The sequence below is a fragment of the Anthonomus grandis genome, chromosome 7 (genome assembly GCF_022605725.1).
Source record: "Anthonomus grandis grandis chromosome 7, icAntGran1.3, whole genome shotgun sequence".
Classification (NCBI taxonomy): domain Eukaryota; kingdom Metazoa; phylum Arthropoda; class Insecta; order Coleoptera; family Curculionidae; genus Anthonomus; species Anthonomus grandis.
Window position 1 is genome coordinate 16530665 of NC_065552.1, and position 25913 is coordinate 16556577.

Consider the following 25913-nt stretch of genomic DNA (forward strand, 5'->3'; position numbering starts at 1 on the left):
CTTTTTTTTTGCCACTTTTCTTAAGAATTTTTTTTTCAGCGCTGTGCAATGAATAGTTTCCCAGATACAGCCGGCGTCCTTTCTTATTTGGACACCCGGTGCATATGTAAAATCAGATGTAGTTCAAAGACTAAATAGACAAAACAAAAATAGTTAATAATACAGAGTATTCCATTTCAAAAAAAAAGTTTAAATAATGAAACATTGAATGTCAATATTAACACCTTGTATATTTTTTAGGCCCCGAAAAAAATATGCAAAACGACTCTTAGCTTATTGACCAGCATTAATTATATTCGCTTTAGCAGCAAAAAATATTAATTTCAAGGATAATTCTAGCTAAAAAATATCATAAAAATAAACCATTTGTATATACGTGTGTGATTTGAAAGAACTCGTCCATTATCTCAAAGAGATGTGTATACGTGTGTGTATATATAAATGGAAAAACAAAACCGATACATTATATTGTACAGTTAGTATCCATTTCTAATAAACAAAATACTCATTTCTCATAATACGCATATTATGAGAAAAGGTATAGGCCACTGTAGATGCCAACTCTGTAAATTGATGCAGAATTAGAGTACAACCCTGAATTAATATTGCTATTTAAATAAATCTTTATTATTTAAAATTCAATAAAATAAGAAATGGTTACACTCATTTTCTGTAACGTTTGGCTGGTATAATAACCATATCAAAATTTCCAATTACCTTTAAGTTACTTTTAGAATAGAAAATCAATTGGAATTCAAGTTGACAATGAAACCAAAAATAAAGAAACTATTACTGATGCCACCTTAGAGCAAGAAAAGTCTGAGAAAAAACAGTAAGTATACAAAAGTCACACTATAAATAGATTTATTTTTTTTCTCTGTTTTAGTTTAAATGGGATATTTCAAAGACTAAAAACTGAGTTGGAAGAACTTCATAGTCATATAGAAAAACAGCAGTTAAAGCTATAAGGCTTGGGAACTTTGGCTATACAATAAAACTACTGCCATTGTCTTATGAAAAGAATAAATGTACCTAATCTTTATTTTAAATTTAGTCAACATTTAAAAGACATTAAATATTTCGTATATACAAACTTTAGAAAAAAAAACAATTCTATGACATAGAAATGCAAAAAAAATCTTATAATCATTTAAACTCTGCAGTTAAAAACTCGTGCATATAATCATAAACTACCAACATAATGGCACCACCTGGACCCAGTCTCATAACTTTTGGCAAAAGCCCTTTATACAGGGCCAAAAACCTGTAATAAAAATACAAATATAAAAACTTTATAATTTTAAATATGGTGATATTTTCTTACCCTTCCTCTTTATAAATTACTGCTATACTGCTAAATGTAGTTCTGTATTTAATTTGATTGGGGACTGGTTGAGGTCCTTGTATTCGAGATTTGGCAACATCGAACGGTATATTGAAACATGACCCTAAAACTCCAGATGTAAATCCAATAGATACTTTTCTTAGAAACTCCAATAAGGGATCCTAGAAAATATACTAACTTAGAATATTTGAGCATCAAAACATAAAAAATAGAATAACATGTACAAAATAATGTTATTGGTAAGAATAGCAACTTGCTAACAACTAATAAACTATTTAATAAATGTAGTTAAAAAATAAGCAATCTTGAAAGATACAGAACATGGCTTAACAATAATGTATCGTCGGTATCACATTTTTCAATATGCCCAAAATCACAAACTTTGCTAACGTGTAACTCTCACTATTTATTTTATTAAACCTCTATGGTTACTGTCATTTTATTATTCAAATAATGATTTATTTGTTTTGCTCTCAAAAAAGTCAAAGCCAAATGGCCTAAATTTTGCAAAATTATTAACATCAATATAACTTTATTATATTTAGGTTTAGGCTATTAGTGTAAATAAACTTTTTTAGTAAGAATATTATTTTCTTTTGATTTAGGTGAAAATATGCAGAGGATTCCATTTAACAAGAGTCATGTATTTATGTTTTCTGGAAAACATGCTATTTTTTTCAGTTTTCACCATTTTAATCAGCAGAAAAAATCCTACTAGTTGCCTAATTACGCGACCCTGTATCTTAAATATAAACAAAGACACCAATAGTATCGGAGTAATCGAAGGCACCCTGTATAGCAGTGAAGCTTTAGAGTTTTAGGTTTTTCAGGAAATATTCAAGAATGCAATGATATAATTTGTCCCAATGATCAAATAATGTATTGTCCTGTTTTCTGTTGTTACGAGATTTGCATCGCTATAAAAAAGCAAGTCGCTGTTTAAGGATATAAACGCATTAGATAGGATAGTATTCGTCGCATAACATTTGCTATATTCTTTTGCACTTTTTAACCCAGTACCCCACTGATTCTGTTAGCTGATCTATGTCTTTTTATTGTACACTTCGGTGTTGGTTTTGCGGTTCTCGAATTTAAAGTAAGAAATTATGTCTTTGTTAACTTTTAATGTTTTCACAATAGCAAAAGCCGCACTATAGATCATAATCAGGTGTAGTAGCTATTCGAATTTTGTATTTCTAAGAATGTAATTAGGTAAAATCACCTTACCGATTTCAAGAAGCACAGCTAATTTACGAGAAAAGTTTACTTTAGAAAGTGCCGGTCGTGCTGAAGGTTAGCTCCGTCTAATTCGATTGTCTAAATTCTGTGACAACTTCTCCATTGTTGTCGATAAGGACTTCAGCTTGCAGTCCTTGACCTACTACCAATATAGCGTATATACTACGCTATATTATATCCACTGCACTTCAAGAATGGACTTCTACTTACAAAAAATTCTGTCAATAGTTTCTATAGGTTTTTATTCCTCTGGAGCACTTAACAATCCGCTTGTCCTCATTTTGTAGGTTATCTTTTAAAAGGTGGGATCATTGCGTTAATAACTTATGGGGTAAATATGAATAATTTTGTATAGTATAGTATAGTATTGTAATTTTCACAATAAAAAAAAATTCTCTTGTTCATTTATTCTCAAATTTGGGGACCGATGTTCATAGGAAATTTTTGACTAGAATTTATCATAATAATAATTAGTCTCCCACTAGCTTCAAAATACATTCAACTACCAATAAGCAAAATTAGTTTAGAGTGATTGAATTAAATTGAAAAAAAAACATGTCTGGAAAAAATTTATAGACCCATCCAATCTTAATTTTTCCTAGCTTTACTTGAAGTAAAAAAAAGATAAATAAGGCCATAGCTAACAGAAATATTCACGCCGCAATACAGTATATGTTTGAATTTAGCAAATAAAGTTAAAAATTTAACGGCAACGAATAATAATCTATGTAAGTAATTATTATTAAACAAAATAAAAATCAAACGTAGTCACAACGTGACTATGTCAAAATGGTGCTCACCTGGCAACTTTTAATTATCATATGCGTCTCCGCAATAATTGATTAATAATAATAAATAATGAACATAATTAATTTAGGCGGAAATGTGCAACTGTATCACGCGACTCAAGTTCCAACGAAGGGGTCCCGTTTGCTCATTTTTAATAAAAACAAGAGTTCCAATTTTTTTTGGGATGTATTTTCTAACCACTTGGTTCTCTGCTAGAGAGTATGCAGGTACTCATGGTGCCAACGTTTCCAGAAGTCACCCTGCATTCGCTGGATCAATGGTAAACGGTTTCGGCGATTTAATTTTAAGTGGGACAGATCAAGGTCCGGAATAAAATTGTTTAGAGGTTCGAGAGTCATCAAATGAGAAGGACTAAGTATTTAACTCCTCGTGGGTTAACACTTGCTCCCCAATAACCCTATACAGACGGGTCTTCATAGTTTTCAACCCAGCCTCAGCCAATCCGTTGAAGTGAGGGGCACCTCGTGGATTTAACCTCCAATTAATACCTAGAGCTTCCACAGAATGTTTGGCAAGTTTAGTAAGTTGCCGGCTGGCACCGATAAAATTAGTTCCCTGGTCACTAATTATTATGACAGAACAGCGACCACGTCGGGATATAAAACGCCTGAACGCGGCGATGAAAGCTTCGGAGGTTAAATCAGACACCAAGGTGTGACACCTTGGTCCAGCATAGTCAAGACAAACAGTTTGACATGTGATACCCGAAATGTGGGTAAATCTGACATTCTTGGATTATAAGATCTAGAATGAGAATGAAAGCACCCTACACAGAGTGAGAGAAATCTGAAAAAAGCCACGCGAGATGAATACAAAATTTCTGAAATAGCAAATAATGCAGGGTCTTAAATCCAGGGTGAAGATTCTCTCTATGAACTTGCTCAATGATAAGTTGAGTGAGTCTATGTGATTTAGGCAAAAGTAAGGGATGTTTTCCGTTGTAGGACAGATCCGAGTTTCTGATCCTACCACCCACCCTGAAGCAACCATCCTCCGCGATAAAGGTTGCTAGTTTTCGAAAAGGTTTGGGCATTAGCTGATCTTTTTAATGTTAAGGAAGACATCATGAGACAATTGCTGTTCAGCTTTCACTAAAACCAAGAGTGAATTTTCGTTGAAAATCTCTTTTTCTTTAGCTGTCTGCCCTTTGGCAAAGCGCAAAATATATGCCATGATGCGTTGTATTTTGGGCAAAGAAGAGAATTTGTCTAACAACTTAAGTAATCTGTTTTCAAAAAACTCAATTTTAAAGGCACATCTCTGCTCTTCCTTTGTGCATTTCACAGGCAGAGCAGAAAATATTAGATTGGTAGGCTGAATTGGCCAGCAATGCTGAGGCGTTTGTAGCCATGGAGGACCATGGAACCAAATGTGGTTCGAAGTAAGTTGCTTGGGGCTAAGGTCGCGAGAAGAGCAGTCTGCCAGATAATCACCGGTCAGGACATATCTTCAACTCGGGAAACGGATTATGTCTTGTATATGAAATACTCTAAAGGCTTCCATCAATGGGTTGAAGAGGCGAGCTAAGCTAAACCAACTTAGGAATCCGACCACGTAAAAATATCATTCAATCAAATCAATATCAAATCAATATCATATTCAATATCAAGTCCAATATGAATGTTACCCGAGTAGTCTCCAATTCTACAATATATAGCAGTTCCATACCCAACCTGCGACGCATCACAGAAGCCATGTAATTCTCTGCACAACGGTTTGTCAACGAAGACTCTTCTGGGAATAAGTATGTTAGATATAGCAAGAAGTTCCATTTTGAATCTATCCCAATCCTGAATGATTTTATCTGACGGTGGATCATCCCAACCAGTGGTAGACAGCCATAGCTGCTGCATAAGAAGTTTAGCAAAAAGGACAATAGGTGACAAGAAACCCAGGAGGTCATAAATCCGAGCAACCTCAGATAGGATATTCCGCTTTGTACACACACGCTTAATCGGTGCACATGAATATGAGAAAAAGCCATTGGATAGGTTCGACTGAAGGCCCAATACTGTTATGAATAAAGGAATAAAGGCTCTTCCTTGTCAGAGGAACAGGACATTTGTACATGAGAAGAGGATACATTTGATAGAATCATTGGATGATTACTTGCCCACTTCCTAAGTTCAAACTGCCCCTTAGCCAAAAGTTGAATCAGCTTTCTGAAGAGACACTAGGGTGTCTAAGGACTCTGCCCCTACTACAGCATCATCGACAAAAATATTGTTTTTAAGAACTTCTGTAGCCTTAGGAAAAGTGTATTGCTCCTGATTGGCCTGTCCTATGACTTAAGGGCTACGTATAGTGCATTAGGGACCCCATAAGTTACTGTGTTAAGGCAGTACTGGTTCAAGGGTTCATCTTCAGAAAAACGCCACAAAATTTTTTGAAACTTTCTGTGGGGAGGGTCAATGGCAATTTGCCCATATATCTATTAAATGTCGCATATAAATACGTATGGATGAATTCGAAATTGTAATAATATTGAGGAGATGTTCTGCTGGAGTTTTTGTCCGGTCAAGAAACTATCATTAAGGCAAAGACCTTTTGAAGTCTTGAAAGAAGCATCGAACACCACTCGTATTTTTTCACCTTTGAAGATACAAAAGTGTGCAATATAATAGGCAGTGGGAGATCGACAGTCAGCAGGATGTAAGCGAGACATGTGTCCAGACTCCAAATAGTCTTTCATGAACTCCACATAAGCTAGCCGTAGCTCTGGATTCTTAGACAAGCGTTTCTCCAAAAAATTCTGTCGCCTAAGGGCTAATGAATATGATTCATCAAGCTCAGGTTCTGAGCATTGAAGGGCAAAGCAACAACAAATCTGCCTGAAGAGTCCCTTTTGGTAGTTTCCCGGTAAATGTTTTCACACAGACTTTCTTCTGCATAAATAGGTTTAGGTTTAAATCTGATGCAGGTTCTTCTAAAACATGCAGAGTTCAACGGCAGTTTTACCGAGAGATTTCGGTGCCACGCCTGACAATCTTCCGTGTAGAACCCAACCAAAAACTGTTTCTATATATTGATTCTGGGTCCCTAAAGCTCTACTGGAACGAAGTATATAATGTACCAATTCAGCACCAAGTAAAGGTCTATGGGACCTGGAATATGGTATCTGCTAAAGGTAAACTTTTGATGTGGAGCATTTTAGATGAGTCAATAACCACTTTCTTGTATTTCTAACTCTACTGTAGCAAAATGGTGTTGCATGGTGCATCACACCAAGTGGAGCCTGTTACAGAAGGCTGTAATGAAATTTGTGTCAGCCTCTCACATGCACGAACAACGACATTATGACCGAATTATGTACATTACGAAATTCCTCATGCATTTGTTCAACCTCAGTTCTCACTAAAAAATATATTTTCTTCAAACTATCTTTCTGCGCAGCCAACCCTTCATTAAATGTTTCCTTTAAATGATTTAAGGCTGAAGAACATTAAAAGTCTATTTTACATTGTGTTAAATGATAAAGGCTTACTAACTACTATAAAAAAAAGGTAGAAGATTATAAAATAAATTATGCTGAAATTAATATGGGTAGTTATTCTTAATTCAGTTCATTTAATTAACTACTAAATTTAATGAATAAAATCCACCCCCGGTTAAAAAAAATTAAATAAATTGAGCACAAATGGAATCCCTGGGTTCGAGTAAAAATAAACAATAACAATGTAAGTCAGATTAACCGATAACAATGGGAGCCCAAGCACGCGTCTTGCAATTGTCGAAATTCCAAAATACATAATTTTAAGGATCAAAAATGAAAATATTTAAGGGAATTTTCAACCCTGTAGATTGATAATTTTAAGCGGACTGTATTAAAATTTTAATACAGTACAATTAAAAATTAAAATTTTTAAAGCGGACTGTATTTAAAAATTTAACGGCAACGAATAATAATTTATGTAATTATTATTGAACAAAATATAAATCAAACGTACCCACAACGTGACTATGTCAAAATGGTACTCACCCAGTATACTACAAGTCTGGATCTTCAGAGGCCCAGCTTGGTCAGCTTGGCAACTTTTAATTATCACACGCGTCTCTGTACCAATAGACAGAAACGTTGTGGATAAATATCGGTTCATGTGAAATTTTAAATGACCCGGCCGTTACGTTTTTAAGTTCATCCGCCAAATTCAAACATTTACTGTATTGAGAAGTAAACATCCATTAACATAATTCTTCAAAGGCTTTTGATTTCAATGAGTATGTGTGTTCCGCCCTAGGAAAGTTTGTGAATTCTTGGTAAGAAATAAATAAGTCACAAATATATTCAATTCATAGCATTATTGAGTTTCTTTCGTTGTTTTGTTATATTTTAAAAGACTATTAAATAATATTTCATTGGAACTTTAGTTTTTTGGCAAGGTCACACTGCATTAGCAATTATTTTGGTGTCCGATTGATTGTTAAACAATGTTTGATATAATGTTTACTAGTGACTATAGAATAAAGGTCTATTCTCACTATACTGCCAGGCATCGAATCAGCTAGAGACGTGCAAAATTCATTTTATATTATTTAAATTGGCTTTCCGGTCACCTATCCCTCTAAACGTGCTCGCTACCCGCCGGGCTTCTTTCAATACAATATTTGCAGAGCCTGTGCGCGGCTGATTTCTTGGCAGTCCCTTCAGTGTGAAGATGGCATGTTCGAACAGGCAAAATGGCGCGCCCTAAGATTTTTTCAGTCAATACAGATAAATTATTAATTGAATTAGTTTGTGAAAGAAGTGAATTATATGACTTTATCAACAGGCTGTATTCAGATGCATCTGACAAGTCTCAGAATATGAAAAGAAATCAGAGGAAAAATTAAAATAGGTAAGTACATTTTATTCCATTACTTTATTTATATAAGGAAATATAGAATATTATCAATCATTTTGCAATAAACATCTTCTACATTTCTACATTGTTTATAAACATGTGCAACATTATACATATATTTTATATACCTATACATTAGAACTAAAATAATTAAATGGCTTGGTCTCCGTCTCTAAAAAATTAAATTTTCTCGTTTTGCCACGGGACAGCCCCTGATTCTGAATTAAAATATGTTGTGAATTTTTTCCACACATTGAATGCCACATATTGCGCATTTCCGCCCCGTTTTGGTAAATTCACTCGCAGGTGTCCTTGGGGTGTTTTATTTTCTTCGTCATTTATCGACAAAAAATGATTATTTTGCAGGAAGCTATGTAAAATGCATGTAGCCGTGAATAATAGCCATGTAGCCGGAACGACTACATGGACATTTGGATGGATATTTCGACTACTCGTCTTGCACGGCAGTGTCTATGATTAAAAATTCTTTTGTTCATATTATAAATAGTTCGGGCTTCTAGAAAAGGTCTTAAAAGATTGTCTTTTAATGGAAACGCAGAGTCACCTAAAATACGTATGGTACTTCTATCTCAGACCCTGAAGGAATAGTCGGTGGAAGTATATCGAGCATTCTATTTTCTAACGCTTTGCCTAAGTTTGAGCTGGCAAATATGCCCCATCACTATTTTTTCCAAAAGATCCTACATCGACACCTATAAATTTATAATCTGCATCAACTAATGCAAGTAAAACTACAGAAAATGTTTTTTTATAGTTAAAGTAATTCGAACCACTATTAGCTGGTGCTCTAACTTCAATATGCTTCCCATCTAGTGCATCTAATACGTTGGGAAAATTCCAGGATGACCAACATTTTTGAGCAATTTTCTCTATTCAGTTACATTTAGTTGGAATTGGTATACATGTGTTCATTAACTTGTCTATTATTGCACTACAAACTTCATGTACAATTGCGTGTATAGTGGAATATCTGAAGCGATAACTGAATGCTATTGTTTGGTACGAATAGTCAGTTGCAAAATATCTAAAAAATACATATTGTTTAATTCGAATTTTTTTCTTAGATCCATAAATTGAAAATACATACTTTACGCCGTTGTGATTACACTCCTTAATTTTCAATTTTTGTATAGCCAATTTTCCGAGTATTTCTTTCCAAATTTCTGCATAGATTTTTATTCAGTTATATTTTACTTTTCAGATTCGTCAGATTGTAAACATAGATGGGTATTACTAAGAGGCCAATACAACAAATTTCGGTCAAAACAGAAAACTGTAACAGGTCAAGCTGCCAGAGATGTGAAATACAAGTATGGCGAGCTGCTTGAGTTTTTGAACCCACATATGAAGGATAACGGACGAATATCATCCTTGGCTTCCATCGAAAAGGAAGATGATTTGGGTGAAGAGTCAAAGCGAAAGGGGCAAGGACAAGAGGATATTGAAGAGGCTGAAACTGACTCTGTTTCAGGCTGAGTCAATAAAGACAATCAAAAAATTTTTGATGGTCTCCGAGATGGAAATGAAATATCTCAGGACATCTCAAGTTCTCGAACCGTCTACTTCAGAACATCAATTAATAATACAGATATACAGGCACTCCCCAATTTCCCCCACCAGCACCTCCACAAGATTATGCGATCCAAGGGTCATCCACATCTCGCGTTTTTACAAACCTATCCGCGCCAACTGGAACTCCATTACATCAACAAATATTTCAAAGTGCCAACTTCCCCTACCAAAGTGACGGTACCCTTAGGGCTTTACTACAAAAGAATTTCTACTCCCTTAACTTCAGCAGAATCCGCAGAAAACCCTATCAATATGTAAAATGTAGAATGTTTTTTAGATATATATATTATGTATGTGTCTAGTAATAAAAATTTGTAACAATAAAGTGTTAAAAATATTTTGAGTTTTACTTTCTAAGTTTTTGTAATGCAATTCAGCCAGAACTTGAAAACAAAACTAAAGAATATACAGGGTGCTCATTTAATATCGCGGCGCTCGATTGCGGCTAAACCTTTAAACGGAAGAAATCTTTAATAAGGGTAATGTTAATTATTTAAGAGAAGCTGCTTTTTAAAATTAGTTTAGTTAATACAGGGTGTCCCAAAAAAGCGTGGTACATAATCTGATTTTTTTTTAATGGAACCACCTATATTTTTTTTCCGAAATGGGAGTTCCATTTGACTTTCACTTTAAGCCTAAAGCAGTTTTACCCTAAAATGCGACGTTGCCTAGTTATAAAGAATTTAAAGAATTTTTCACAAAAATCAACGTTTCACTTAAATATTATTATTTACCACCGAAGTTTCCTTGGCTAAGTTTATTTTATCTTTCGAAATTCCAAAATTTATTTTTATTTATACAGGGTGATCAAAATCGTTACTTAAGTAATGACATTTTCAATTCAATTTCACGCTATCTTTTTAAATAGAACACCCTGTATCTTATAACACATTTTGATAGAGTATTCTTTAATATTTAATTTGATACCAACAAGTTTGCCTTTATCTCTAACCGGTTTCTCAAAATTTGTTATTGAAAGAAGTGACCCATATTTTTCATAGGCCGTACGACACTTAACGGAACACGAGGGAAAACAATTAAAAGATATTTTATGGAATCAGAGTGACAAGCCCTTTCTCACAAGTCATTCTGTTCAATTCTATTTCGAACACGTTTTAGTAGAAAAAAAGAGAATAGTTGTAATAATCCTAAGAAAATAATAGTAGTAGAGACAATTAATATTAATCCCTGATGCTTATCTCATTTAAAAATAAGAATTTTTTTCTTACAAGTAAAAAGTTGACCATAATTCATTTATTCTTTGTTGTGTGACGTATGGCAATTATAATGTTTACTTAACATTCATGTTAAGTAAATTTGTGTCAAAATGAATTACTCTAAGCGAGAATTACTAAATATGATTTACGTTATCGGTGAATGACTTGGGAACTATTTTTTGGCTTCAAGGGTTTATTAAGAAAAATTTCGTAATAACCGACATCCTGATGATAGAGTGTTGACGAAATTAAAAAAACGATTCGAGCAGCGAAGGAAGCGTAGAGTACAAAAAGCAAACTAGAACGAAAACAGTTTTAAATGAAAAAAATCAATTGGTAATGTCGGTTGTTGCAACACCTGAAATTAGTTCTTAAATTACAACTATTCTCTTAACAGACATAACTTTCATTTTTACGACACAGAAAAGCCCCATCAATAATTTTCAACACAGATGGAGCAATAGTACACGGTTTTGTTATGGGTCCATACTTTTTTGAAAATCGTGTAACAGGAGAAGGAAGTTTTTCAAAATTTCTTAAGAGAGGATTTTCAGCACTTTCCGACTTTGTAAGGCATCAGATGTGGCTATAGTCGATTGGTGCACCAGTTCACTTCAGTGCAAATGTCAGGAACATAGTATATACCAATTTGATAATAAATTAATTGGAAGGCTAGGTTAGTTATTAAAATTACCTTTTGTATATATATTTATTAAACTTGGATAGGTTCCACTGGATGGCCTCCTAGATCACCGGAATTAATACTTCTGGATTTCTTCTTGTAGAGAAGTGTGGAAATCTCCTAGAGATGATATGGTGGAGCGTATACAAGAGTCTTTTAGACATATTACGCCTACCAGTCTTCGTGTAGTTAGAAGATCTTTAGCACGTACGGCTAATTTATGTTTGAAGCCAAACGGTAGATATTTTGAGCAATTGTTGTGATAGAACTTATTTCTAATGTTATTAATGTTTTTGGGGAATCCTTGATGTAATTGAACTTAATGGGAGTGATATTTATTTTTCTTTTGGCATTCTCCTACGGGCGATTTCTGTATTTGTAAGTCCGTGTTTGTCTGTGACTCCCATTTTCGGATTTTCTACAACCGACTTGGTAAATGCCAATTTGATTTCTTTATTTAAAACTGTTTTTAAGTTCTAGTTTGTTTTTTGTACTCTACACTTTCAGTATGCTCTCATAATTCTCAAGTAAAATTAAACGGTGTAATGCCTATGAAAAAAATAAGTCATTTTTCATAAGAACAAATTTTGAGAAAACGGTTAGAGATAGTGGCAAATTTATTGATATCAAATTAAAGATAAAAGAATGTTCTATCAAAACGAGTTACTAGATACATGGTGTTCCATTTAAAAAAATAGCGCAAAATTAAATTGAAAATATCATTATTTGAATAACGATTTTAATCACCCCATATAAAAAAAATAATTGTGAAAAGATAAAATCAACTTAGTCAAGGACTCTAAATAGATTTTTAAAAAAAATAAAAAACGTCGGTGGTATAGATATAATTCTTAAATCATTGTATACATGTAGTAGGAAGTCGGAAAATAACTCTGTTCAATACAACAATTTACAATATTTGTAATAAAAGCATCTATAAAAGGTCTACACTGTTTAATCATATTGGCTGTTACACCATCAGTCCCACAGGCATTCGTTTTAATGCTTTGAAGTGCTTTACTTATGCCATCAACTGTGCATAACTGGAAAGCAAAATCGCTAAAATTAAATTTATTATTATTATAAAAAAATATTTTATTATCACAATTTGAAATATTTTGTATATACTGTGGAAAGCGTTGAATAATTATTTCTGGATTTGAGAGTTACTCTGGTAGCTAAATATTTTGTTTTTTTCTAGTAGAGGCACTTAAATCTTTTAGTGCGGTCCATAAATCCTTGTCCGATTTCCTATTAGAAATGAAGTTAATATAAGCCCTCTTTTCAGCCCTGATCATTGAAAGTATATAGTTATGTAGTTCTTTGTATCGAGACAAGTCAACAGGTGATTTTGATAGCTTATATTTCTGCAGGGCTTTATCTCTTTCTTTCATGAGGTATTTTAAATTTGGCGTCAGCCAAGGAGCCCTAGGCTTAGTTACCCTTACAGTTCTTATTGGTGTATGAATATTAAATATTGTTAATAAAAATTCATTAAATAATTCTAGCTTTTTCTCTATAACCTTTTCGTATAATATATTATGCCCCGGTAATGACTGTAAGTCAGAAAGAAAAGCGTTATTATCAAAGTTTTTATAGCACCTATATGTAACAAATTTTGGTTGTGCTTTTTCTATCTTTAGCCTTAAATTTGCGTACACCAATCTATGGTCAGAAAACTCATCCGCCGATTGTGTATCACAAATTAGAACAATCTGCCTATCTGAGACAAAAATAGGATCTATTCATTTACCACCATGAACTGTAATATGTGTGGGTTCATCCAAAATCTGAAATAAGTTATATGATTCAAAGCAATGCAATACTGGATTATCCAAATTAAAAAAATCCACGTTAAAGTCCCTCAGACATATTACAGTGTCATATTGTACAGCCAATTCCGACAAAATATTATCAAAATCTGGGATAAGCGAATGTGTATTTATATTTATATGGGGTGGCTTATAAAAATTTGCAAAAGCTATCGCTTTAGTTCCCACTTGAAGTCTAAAACATATATTCTTTAAAGAATGCGATATAGGAAGGTTGAATTTAATCGTTTCAACCTTCAAATGGTTTTTAAAATAAGCACCTACACCACCCCCTCTACCAAATTCCCTATTAGAGTTAAAAAATCTATAGCCTGGTATTTCAAATACCTGTGCATCCTGGTTATTATTTATCCAAGTCTCGGTTACAAAGATTGCATCAAAATTATTATTATCAGTAACTAAAGTTTTAAAATTAATAAATCCGGTGTTAATTGATTGTAAGTTTATGTGTGCAATCTGCATTGTTATGTGGTTAACAAAATAATCTAAAAATAACAAAATATCCAACACCAATCCATCGCAAATCTTATAATAATGATTATTATGAATATTTCTCTTTCAAATATATAAAAAAATCAAGATATATAAATAAAATTGTAATTGATATGTAAATTTTATTACTACTATTCTGCGAGCACTCCCCAAAGCGTAAAAAATATAGGTATATACAGGTAACCTAAACTCCCAGAATTACTATTTTAAATATTTAACCACCTTCTAAAAACAAAAGAAACGTCCACCGTACTAGAATAGCTGCGTACACATTAATTTCAATTAAAATAGGCTTATTATATTATCATGATTTAAAAAGTTTACAGAAAAATATTCATCAATATGCAAAAACAACCAACAAAAATGTATGTATATTGGTACTTAATACAAAAAAAAAAATAAAAGGATAATACAGCTAAGTGCTTGATTGTTAATTCCCAAGAATAAAAAACAAAAACAAAGTTTAGAAATGGTCTGTTAACCATGATTCTTAATAGAAATAAATCAGAAGAAGTTATATTATATCATCAAAATTTTACAAAGAGAAAAAAATAAGAATAAGCTAGTTTACCCAAAGCTTATTACTTTAAAACTATTATGTACATATAAAACATTATTAATAATAATAACAGATAGAACAATATATTTATTTATGTATATTATAAATGAGTAATACTGTTTCATAATATTTACAGGGCACTACGAATGTATAGATAAATAATAATAAATCTGCCCAAACAATCACACCACCTGCCAATTATTGACTGATTAATATTAGTAATCACTAATTAAGGCCATAAGAAAATTAAGTACCTGAGATTCTATAGTTTCCGATTTAAATCTGTTCTAGATCCTATTGTTGATTTTAAGTATTTTATGGTATTTTCTTTTCTAACACATATTACACCATTGTAGCACCACACGGATTTATACGAAAATTTCTGTATCGCGACCGTTAGAAGTTCACGGCGAGACTGCCTCAGATCCTCCTTGATTTGTATAGTTGTTGTTTTTAGTTTTTTTTGTTTTTAAGTACGGTAAATAGTCTTTTAAAGTGGTTCTTCCTTTAAAATAAAACCAAAACTAACCAATAAATAAAGGCTACTAAAAGGGAGAAATTGGTAATTATGTTAGGGCTTGTAAACATAGTTTTTCACATAAAATTAAAAATATGTCAAACACGGCTACACTTAGGTAAAGCACATTATGCACAAAATGTAGCTAGAATTTCACGTGGAAGCCAAAAATGTAAAAATATACAGGGTGTTTCATTTAAAATAACGAAGTTGACACCTATTTTCGGTATAACCGGAAACGTCTCAACTGTCAAAATATTTTAGTTGTATGGCCCCCACCAACTGTGCCATGTTGCCAAATTTTCCAAAAAGTTTCCGAGATATCGATCGCGTCTATTCGCCGTTAGACACCCTGTATAAATATAAATACAAAAATTATTTTTTTAAATTTTCTGAGCAGGTATCTGAATATCAATAAAACCTACTGCATGATAATATCATAGTCAAAGTCTCTTCAATTTTTCCAAGTCATTTCAAAATATTCAAAAGAACCGTGAATAGGTTCCAATTCAATTCCAATCCAAAAAAAAAAGGTTTTGATTTCTTACCTTAAGCAAACTGATCATTTTTCAGCAGGTGTAATTGATTCCTGAAACTGGAAGTTTGGCCTACTAATAACATTCTTAATATAGGATAATAGATTATAGAATTCACCAATTGGCATCCTATAATATTTATAAAACTTGGGACTCATCATCGATAAGTTCTTTAAATAATGTGTGGTATTCTCAGTCTTATTTTTTTTATTTAATCATTGGATGTATCCAATAACGCCTTTTTTTAGATTTATTATTTCTTATATTAGAGTATTCTTCTACGGCGTCTAGAACTAATGCAATTTTTATCAAAGTAGTCGTCAAAAGCATTTTGGAAAAGCTATACGCTTCTTTTCCTCTGCTACACAAAACGCACTAAATAAAACAGATCCCTTGACAAAACCGGCCCGGGAAGCATGAAGCAAGCACGGATAGTGGGAATAGGGTAGAAAAAGCATGGCCGATACCCGTCAGATGCTGAGCCGAGGCCTGGCATGTGTGAGAATATACCTTTAAAATGATTTTAGTAAAGAGGGTTTTACAAAATATGCAGAGAAAGTCTCCTTCTCCTTACTATTTTCTTATAACCTAAATATATTTTTTTAAATATGCACTATGTTTTGACCAATTCAATAGGTTTTTCGAAACGTTAGAGAATAATTTGAGAGTAGGCTATATACTTTTTAGAAAATAATGAACATTTTTAAAAATAATGAACACCTATTAAATTAAACTATTTTCATAATATTTATTTTGTACGACAACCCTTTATATCAAGATTTTTTTTATTTTCATAGGGCAGAAATGTTAAGAGTAATACGTTTTTACATTTACATCCTGTATGCCGACCCTAATGATGAACCTAAATGATGAAATTTTAAAAGTATAGAGGATAACTAAATTACACAATTACATATATAACATATATCAGTAATCTCTAAATAACGTGATTTTATGTAGTAAATAAATCCTAAAATAGATAAAAGGCAACAACTCATGGAAGCATGACTTGAGATTACATACAAAATCCATAGGTATATATATATACACCAAAAGGTATATTTTTAACATATACACAACAGATAATATATCTATTTTGAGATTTATAACTCTGTGTTTAAATGGTAAAACATTTATCATAATGTGTCAATGCAAAAATAAAATTTATATAGTATTGTAATTACACAAATACCACATATTTATCGTCTAAAAGCGAATAAATGTTGAGAAGGCAGTCATTTCAATTTTAATGTTTAAAAACATGTTTAATATGCACTGCATTGTTAATTCGTAAATTTGGAGCTCCGGTATTATTTATTAAGATAACGAAAGGGTTTTTGAGTTCTTGCCTATGTATAAGTCTTGATTATATTGTTATGTCTGTTTACTATGTTACAGTTAAAGCTTTGAAATTGTTAGTATTTTAATAGGAGTATAAAAATGTAATACAGAAGCCACAATCGTTTATGATACCACATGACAATAAAAAAATTCTGGCAATGAACATACAGATTACCTTAGACTCTGGTGACCACCCTTTAACAGAATGGTAAAACCCAAAATATACCATATTAAAGATTCCATTTCTCCACACTGTGGCGCTGACTCCTTTAAAAAGACCTTGGGAGCCAAAGCCATATTTAGAAAATATATCTTTGGTAACTAACCTATTTATATAAAATGTATCAATTTTGCTAGAGGCTAATTAATTCATGATTTTTTTAGAAACAACTTACCATGTACTAGGTCTATCTTTTCCTATTCCCCTGTTAGACTGAAGTGTAACTTTAACTACTTCAAAGGGGTTTACCAAAATACCCTCTGTTACTCCAGCACCAAAACCAGCAAGAGCAAATGTCTGTAATTCAAAAACAAGTTAATGCTACTTATAGATTCACTAGCATCATTATTTAACTAAGCCATATTCATGATGCTCAATTAACCAAACAAATCCTTTACCTAAATATTGTCTGATGTTAAACATATTAAACATTTACATAAAGCCCTTAAAAGTAATATTGTGATAAAAAATTGGAATTGATGAGAAAAAAATATTATTTATAATTTTCTGGTTTGTTTTGTCTTTCTCTTCTCTTACCACAATTTAACATAGTTGTTCGTCAATATGTCATTTGTTCTATGTTTATATTCTCTGTAAAATATACCCGGTGGTGCGTCACCGAGCGGAACATAGGAAATCCCATGTAAATTTTAAGGGGGTCAATTATTAGCTTCCTTGTACATTTTACAGAAAAAATGTAAGATAACTTTTTGAAGAGACCAATCTGGTAAACCCTCGTGCAAAGTTTCAAAGAGTCTTGAATTATTCAATTAAATGTAATTGCAAAATTACCAAATTTTCGGTTCATGTAAAACCAGACACCAGCCACCAGCAAACAATTTGTTATAAGGCTTTGTCAAATCTGACGTACAGCCGAATACAAGAATTTTTTTTTTCGTTTTATCAATCTCACAACCATACATTCAAAGTAAGACACGTTAACATTACTTTTTTATCCAAACTTTTATTTAATATAACGATGAAGTTAAACCAATAACAATTATTATCTATTATTAAAAAAATAATTTTATCATACTTAGAATTTAATTAAACCAATAGCAGTATCTAAAATATTTTTAATTTATTTTCCCATCAAGCCTATCTGGTCCATTTCAACCATTAAACCTATTGTTAGTAAATTCGAGTCCAAAGACATTGCAATAAATAATTGTAAATGTTTAACTCAGAAGATCAAAAATAGATCCGAAAAAAAAGAAAACAGAACTCTTAATATTTTAGTAAGTGTGGAAAAATAAAATAAAATACAATAACTTTTTTAAAAATAATAGAGAATTACATAAAAACATCAATTAATCAAATGTTCAAACAACCCCCCATTAACAGCTAAACAATATCCTAACCGATCATAAAATTAATTTCTAACGTTACTAAGTTGATATTGAGAATTTTATTACATTCTAACGTAATACCGTTTTGGAACTGGTTTAGATTCTCAAATTTTACACTTTTTAAATGACCCCACAAAAAGAAGTCATTCGGTGAAAGATCAGGTGACTTGGCTGGCCAAAGTATCCGGTACCGTGGACTAATAATATTGCCGTTAAAAGCATTTTCCAAGCACTCTCTAACCATACGGGCATTATGGGCCGGGCAACCATCCATTTGGTACCAGATCATTTGATCTTAATAGTTGAATAGAAGTTCATATTTTGTAGGAGAATGTGTATTATAAAGATTACAAAATGGGGAAGTCTTTATCTCCAAGAAGAATGCATGTAGGTCACTTAGTATATACTACGTATATATACTATATATGTATATATACTACGTGTTCTGTATCTGATGATGACTATTTACACAGTCGAAATGCATAATACATTTACCTAAGTGACCTACATGCATTTTTTTTGGAGATAGACTTCCCCATTTTGTAATCTTCATTTGATCCTCCTGAACAACTTCTTCCAAGGCGGGTCCAATTTGATTTTGAAATAAGTTCAAATAGGTTTCGGCTGTTAGGTCATAAAAAAAGAGTCCAATGATATGGTGTCCGATAATTCCCACGAATACAGTTGTTTTTTGGGGATATTGTGTCCAAGTATGAACAAAAGATGTTCATTTTCTTGACTCCAATACCAGCAATTCTGAACATTTGCTTCATTGTTGAGGGTAAATGTACTTACATTCATCGCTAAAACAAATATTTCTTAAAAAAATCCTACCATTATTTGCTCTTTCCATCATTTCAAAACAAAATGCCATTCTTCGCTCTTCATCTCCTTCCTGCAGCTCTGGATGTTTTTCGAATCTATATGAATAATATTTGTGTTTTTTTAAAGTGCGCAATACCGTTGTATGATGTTTATTTACTTCTTGCCCAAGAACCCTCGTCCAGACCATCTTGTTTTCCTCCACACTCAGTAGAATATTAACATCTCTGTTCTCTCTCTCTTCGGCTCCATTTTTCGATATCCTGAGTTGAACATTTACAATTATTTATTACAGTACCTTTGGACTCGAACTTATTGACAATACGTTTAATAGTTGAAACGGATAGAATGGGCTTGGTGGGGAAATAAACTAAAAACATTTCAGATACTGCTCTAAAACTGTTTCCCTTATAATGCCACTTAATTATGGCTATTTTTTTGTCGATTGAATAATTCATACTTGTTTTCAAATATCGACTGTCACTGATTTATCGACACTTTTCCTCACGTCAGTGACAATATTCATTTTACTAGTGCCTGTTTGGTTTCACCTGAACAGAAAATTTGCTAATTTTCTATAAAATGTACAGGGAAGCCAATAATTGACCCCCTTAAAATTTACATGGGTTTTCCTATGTTCCGCTCGGCGACGCACCACCCGGTATACTGTAGTCTGGTTTTTATCCTTAAAAATACAATTCTTTCAAAATTAGTTTTAGTGCTTATTGCCCTAAACAGAGTTATTGACAAAGCCTTACTTCATCTAACTCAGAAAAGGTAAAATGAAAATCCTTCAGTCTCCCTCCACTTATTTATTAAATATTTAGTTAGCTTAAAATTCCCTACATGTTTCGGATGATTACATATCAAACCCTGGGGCGTGTGCCTGTTACCAATTTTAAACCTTTTACCCTTCAATGGATACCACTGTGTCCGAAACATGTAGGAAATTTTAAGCTAACTAAATGTTTAATAAATAAGTGGAGGGAGACTGAAGAATTTTTGTTTTACTTTAACCTACGACTCCACTGCAAGTATGGACTATTTCTTCACTAACTCAGTAAAGCTTAATACTAGTCAATAACAGAAAGCAAAACAAAAAAATTACAATAATTTCTTTTTCTAAATCACACATACAGGACATAACACCATTAAAAAACTCATCTAGAGTATAATATGCCTTAGTAACTAATAATCTTTTCAAATGCCTTTTAAATCTAATATAAGAATTAAGTTTTCCTATTCAAAGAGGAAGGTGATTGAACATTTCCTTAACCAAGTAAATAAAACAACTCCTTACTTGCTCTAAATGTGGAATGGGCAACCAAAGCTGTATGTAAGAAGAGTTCCAAATGAACTGCTTCCCACAATTATCTGCTTGTGCTTTTTAAAGACAATAATTATTGTTTCAAGAATATATAAGCAACAAAGGGTCAAAATTCTATTTTGCACGAATAGATACCAACAAGATTCACTCGACAAAGGGCTTTAATTGCTCCTTTTCGCAGCACAAATACTGTATTAAAGAGATAATGGGCACATGAGCACCCAAAAAAAATCTCATAGCAAAAATCTGACTCTACAAGGGCATGATGAGCATTTTTTCCATGTCAAATCTAAATTGTTAGAAATTAATCTAAGGGAATAACAACCTGATGACACCCTACTGCACCCTTTGAGTCTGCAATCAATTGAGTTGAAATTGGCTCTTTATTGGTAGTGACAGAATTCATTAAACATTTGAAACTTAACAGATTTGTTTACAACATATTGAAACAAAGTCGATTTACACTGCACCATTCTTAATCATAAGCAAATCAGCATCCAGAAACATTTTCAGTTGGTTAATCTGTTTTTCATACCAAATGATGGTGGTGTCATCTGCAAACATAGTAGAGCTACCCTGAGGGAGCAAAGGAAGATCATTTACATAAAGAAAAAACAAAAATATACCAAATAATGGGCCCAGGACAGAACCTTGGGGAATCCCTGTACAGCCTGTAGTTCTTCAGAGCAATGATCACCAAAATGAACCCTTTGGACATAACTCCACGGATGAGCTGAACAAACCCAAAGACGACCCTCTAAAGCCATAACTCTCCAACTTCCAAAAACTATTTGGTATTCTACACAGTTAAAAGATGTGTCACAGAATATTTCTGCAGAAACCTCACCGGAATAAAGTGAGCCTTAAAGAAATTGAAGACCAAAAATAGAATTACCAGTGGCTCTTCACCTCTTGAAACCCAAACTGTGCTGAGCTTAAACTGTTAAATCTGTAGATTCTTAGTTAGTTCAAAACAAATCAATCAAAAGCTAAACACTAGGTAATATGTTTAAAGTGCATTTTTTGTCAAACAATTCTTAAAAGAAATAACATCATGTTGACAAAATGTAAACTTTATCAAATTAAGACTAGGTATAAACTTAAGATGCAACAGTTTTAGATGTACAACATATAGACAAAGAAATTTCAAATAACCATAGATGTTCATCTTCACATATAACTATCAGATGGCATCTGTGTGAGAAATTTTTTTATATGAACAGTAAGCACTTACCAATGGAGTAGGTGTTGGTGATCCAAACAAAAAAAATTGTTTATACTGTTCAAATGTGAAAAACTAAAAAAAAGGCATATGAAGGGAGTGACTCTACTGCTATAAAAATACACCAAATGTTACTTTAACAGCACGTTTAGGGGTTTCTGCTAGAATAGGTGGTATGATTCCTTTCCAATATGATGTTATACCTTCCTGTTTGTACATTTTCTGCAAACAATCAAAGACTCCAGTATAGTGTTTTGGGTCACTTTTTAAAAAGCTTTTACCCTGCTGTATTTGCAACCTGGTTTTAACCAAATCTAATGGATGCATAATGCATACCTCAACAAAGCCTAAAACAACATTTATATATGTTTGTAGAATATGATTATCTCAATATGAAGAATTTCTGGCCTTACCGGCAGAACCACCTGATCCAATTTGGATGGCTCCTTCTTTTAGAACTTTTTTAACTTCTGACATGGTTGGGGGTTAACTAATGAATTTCACAGAATTTCATAACTGTTTTTAAAATTATTTGAAAAACGTTTATCTTGGCTTTAGGCGGAGGTCCCCATCTCTTCTATTAAGTTAGTTTAGGACTTTAAAGGATATATTTTTGTAAACATTACGCAAAATGTTGGTACCTACTACTGCAAGTTGACATTGACAAGATAAAACCATAACCGATTTCAAGCGATCTATCGGTTTTAACCGCGGTTAAGCCCTTGGTTCACCTTGAACAGTCCCTTTATAACATAACCAATCGTGTCCGCTTGGACGTGTTTGGTTGAAGTAACTTCGTAATTTGTCAGCTGGCACTATCATCATTTTGTGTGTTTTTAAATAATACCCCAGACGCCAGTAATATTATATGTAATTAGTTGTTAAACATAAATATCAAAAAAGAAAACTTATTAGTCATAATAAATGCGTCATTTTTGAAAAGGAAATAATTTGTTGTTTGTTTTTATTTTTTCCCGCACTTATTACAATATCTTTCACATTTGACGTTTAGAAAACAGCTCCGGACGTGGGTAATTACTGTTCCAAATTGATGACGTATAAAGGGCTAATTGGTGACGTCACGTATCTCAAGCGGTTATAACTATAACCGCTTGGACGTTTTTGGTTAATACCACTTAGGAACGGTAATTACCGATAGACCGCTTGGAATCGGTTCATATAAATCCATATTTTAGCCAGTAAGCGCCTTACTCGGTTGCCTTACGATATCTTAAGCATTACGTCATCATATGGTTGCGCTCGAATGACGTCATATCTAAAAGCTGTCAGAGTCTAAATATTAGCTATACCTTTCTGAAGTTTTCTTTTCTTTATTCTTTTCTTTTTGTTTTGAAAACTGACCTAAACCATGAAACCATTTCTCTAAGTTTTCAAAAGTTTTGAGTCTAAATCCGATACATACATTTTTAGGATCAGATCTAGGTAGATCGTAACAAAATACAAATTAATTTCGCCCTAAAAACGTTTATAAAGGGCAGACATTCGCCCAAGAGGAAATACAATAAACAAAAAAGTTACGGGCGTAAACATAGTCTCACTCATATTTTTTTCCACAGAAATAAACACAAACTAATCAAAAATCAATTTAAAAAAATATCCGTGCAACCTCACCTTTACGTTCTTCACTGTATTTTTTGCAAATCTATTCGATCTTTTGATAATTTATTCTTTTCTGCATTTTTATTTGGTTTGGTCCTAACTGTCTCATATACGTTAATATTAAATAAATTAAAGCTAATACTAAGAAATATAATGCTTCTCAACTCTAAAGAAATATCAAAAAATTGATATCAATAGTTATTGTTTATTATTGTTTGTATAGATTTCCTTTGATTTTGACATAATCAAGTTTATTAGCAGTCTTGGGAGACTCGAATGAGATGTCTTAAAGACGCTTATCGCCGCTTACTCGCTAAAATATGGCTTAAAATCTCAGACATCCCTCATCACTTTATTCAAGAAATAACACATCAACTAAAATATTATTTGATTTAAATTTAGCTCTCAAGATATTGGTTATTTAGAACATTTAAAATGTTTAGATATAGATACAGTGAGGTTTCGATAAACCGAATTGCGATAATCCGGATTCCTCGGTTATCCGAATCAAGAATTTTTCCAATTATGTACTTTGTAATCCGGATTTTATATGATTTGGTTATCCGGATCGCGAACGATGCTTTTTCAGCGGCTGTGATTGGATGATTTTGCTCGTATGATTGTAGCAAAGAACGCTTTATTCCAGCTTATTACTTGGTATTAGTCGCTTGACCATTACGTGTGTAGGACAGTGTAGGGATGGCTCCAAAACGTGGCTTTAACTATTCAGCAGAAATATGATATAGTTCAAAAGTTAAAGAAAGGATATATGGCTAAAAATTTAGCTATGGAATATAACGTTGGAACATCGACAATATCAGACATCAAGAAGCATTCTGATAAGATAGAAGAGTAAGTTTTTATTGTTTTTTTTTCTGAGAGATAGGTTTTTCAAGTTGTTTTTATTGTTTCTAGGTTTATTGGACATTGTGTTACTGGACCAGGCACCAAGAAAAGCTTACGCAAAGCGGAATATCCCGAAATGGAGGTGTATTTACGGAATTGGTTTTTAATTCAAAGGCAGAGGCATGCTGTTTAACCTCAGATATACTATCCGAAAAGGCTAAACAGCTTTATCAAAAACATTATGGTGATAACAAATTTCTTGCAAGTAGAGGGTGGCTAACAAATTTTAAAAATCAACATGGCTTGCGTTGTCTAAAAGTGAGTGGCGAAAAACTAAGCAATAACCCAGAAGCCGTTGAGCCATTTTTAGTAGAGCTCCAAGATAAGATTAAAGAACTTAATTTATCGCCCCGGCAAATTTACAATGCTGATGAATCAGCACTATTTTGGAAAATGTTGCCTGACCGAACGTTGGCACATATTAAAGAAAAATCTGCCCCAGACCGAAAAATGTGTAAAGAAAGAATAACTTTTTTGGTATGTACCAATGGAGATGGTAGCCACAAACTAAACTTGTTAGTTATTGGAAAGCCTAAGAACCCTAGATCATTTGAGAATGTTCAGATTCCACTTGAATACAAGTCAACTAAGAACTCTTGGATGACATCTGCTTTATTTAAACAATGGTTTCACGAATCGTTTGTAAAGCAAGTGAAGACTTTTCTAAGAAGTCGAAACCTGGAAGAAAGGGCTTTGTTGATTGTTGATAATGCGCCTTCTCATGCAACAAAAGAAGAATTAGTTAATGAAGATGGAAATATAGTGACAATGTTTTTGCCTCCCAACTGCACAGCATTAATCCAACCAATGGATCAAAATGTTATCCGTTTAACAAAGATGCATTACCGCAATAGTATTTTGGCTACCATTATTTCTTCAGACGAACAAGACATTACCAAAAGATTAAAGTCAGTGACTCTTAAAGATGCTATGTTTATTTTAAATGATGCGTGGAGCAAAATCCCTTCAAAGACCATAGAAAAATGCTGGCGCAATATTTTATCAAAAACCACCCAAGCTGTTTCATCTGATACAGAGTATGATTCCGACGATTTGATGCCACTAAGTGTATTGAAGGAAAAAATTGGCCAACAAAACTTAACCGATAACATTCAAGATAATATATCTGGCAGGCTTAATCAACTAGGAGGAAAAGAAACTTCATTTACACATTTGGATGTAAATCAGTGAATTGATGCAGATGAGGAGCTAGTTCCAGACTTAGCAAGTGGTGAGAATTCAGAAGAAGAGGTAAAAATTGTTCCTGAACTTAAAAATACTGTGAAGCATCAGGATGCAGTTAAGAGTTTCAATGTGTGTCTGCAATGGCGGAAGAAAATGACGTGGAACTGCCAGAACTTGTCACCTTAAGGAGGCTGAGAGAAACAGCAGTGATAAAAAATTTAAAAACCTGTAGGCAGACCCAAATTACACATTTTTTTA

General features: G+C 32.9%; 2 protein-coding genes across 2 annotated transcripts; one reads left to right on the top strand and one right to left on the bottom strand.

The window, feature by feature from the left end:
- Positions 1 to 1006: 1006 nt before the first annotated feature.
- On the bottom strand, positions 1007 to 22611 carry LOC126738178 (mitochondrial 2-oxodicarboxylate carrier). The gene is made up of 7 exons (XM_050443380.1): positions 22358 to 22611; positions 22080 to 22291; positions 21957 to 22019; positions 17400 to 17521; positions 17180 to 17330; positions 1325 to 1506; positions 1007 to 1264 (listed from the first exon to the last, which is right to left on the bottom strand). The coding sequence occupies exons 1-7, from the start codon at positions 22419 to 22421 to the stop codon at positions 1147 to 1149; spliced, it is 912 nt and encodes a 303-aa protein (XP_050299337.1). The 5' UTR covers positions 22422 to 22611; the 3' UTR covers positions 1007 to 1146.
- A 2252-nt stretch (positions 22612 to 24863) lies between these two features.
- LOC126738741 (jerky protein homolog-like) lies at positions 24864 to 25661 on the top strand. Its single transcript, XM_050444177.1, has one exon. The coding sequence runs from the start codon at positions 24864 to 24866 to the stop codon at positions 25659 to 25661; it is 798 nt and encodes a 265-aa protein (XP_050300134.1).
- The last annotated feature ends 252 nt before the right edge of the window (positions 25662 to 25913 follow it).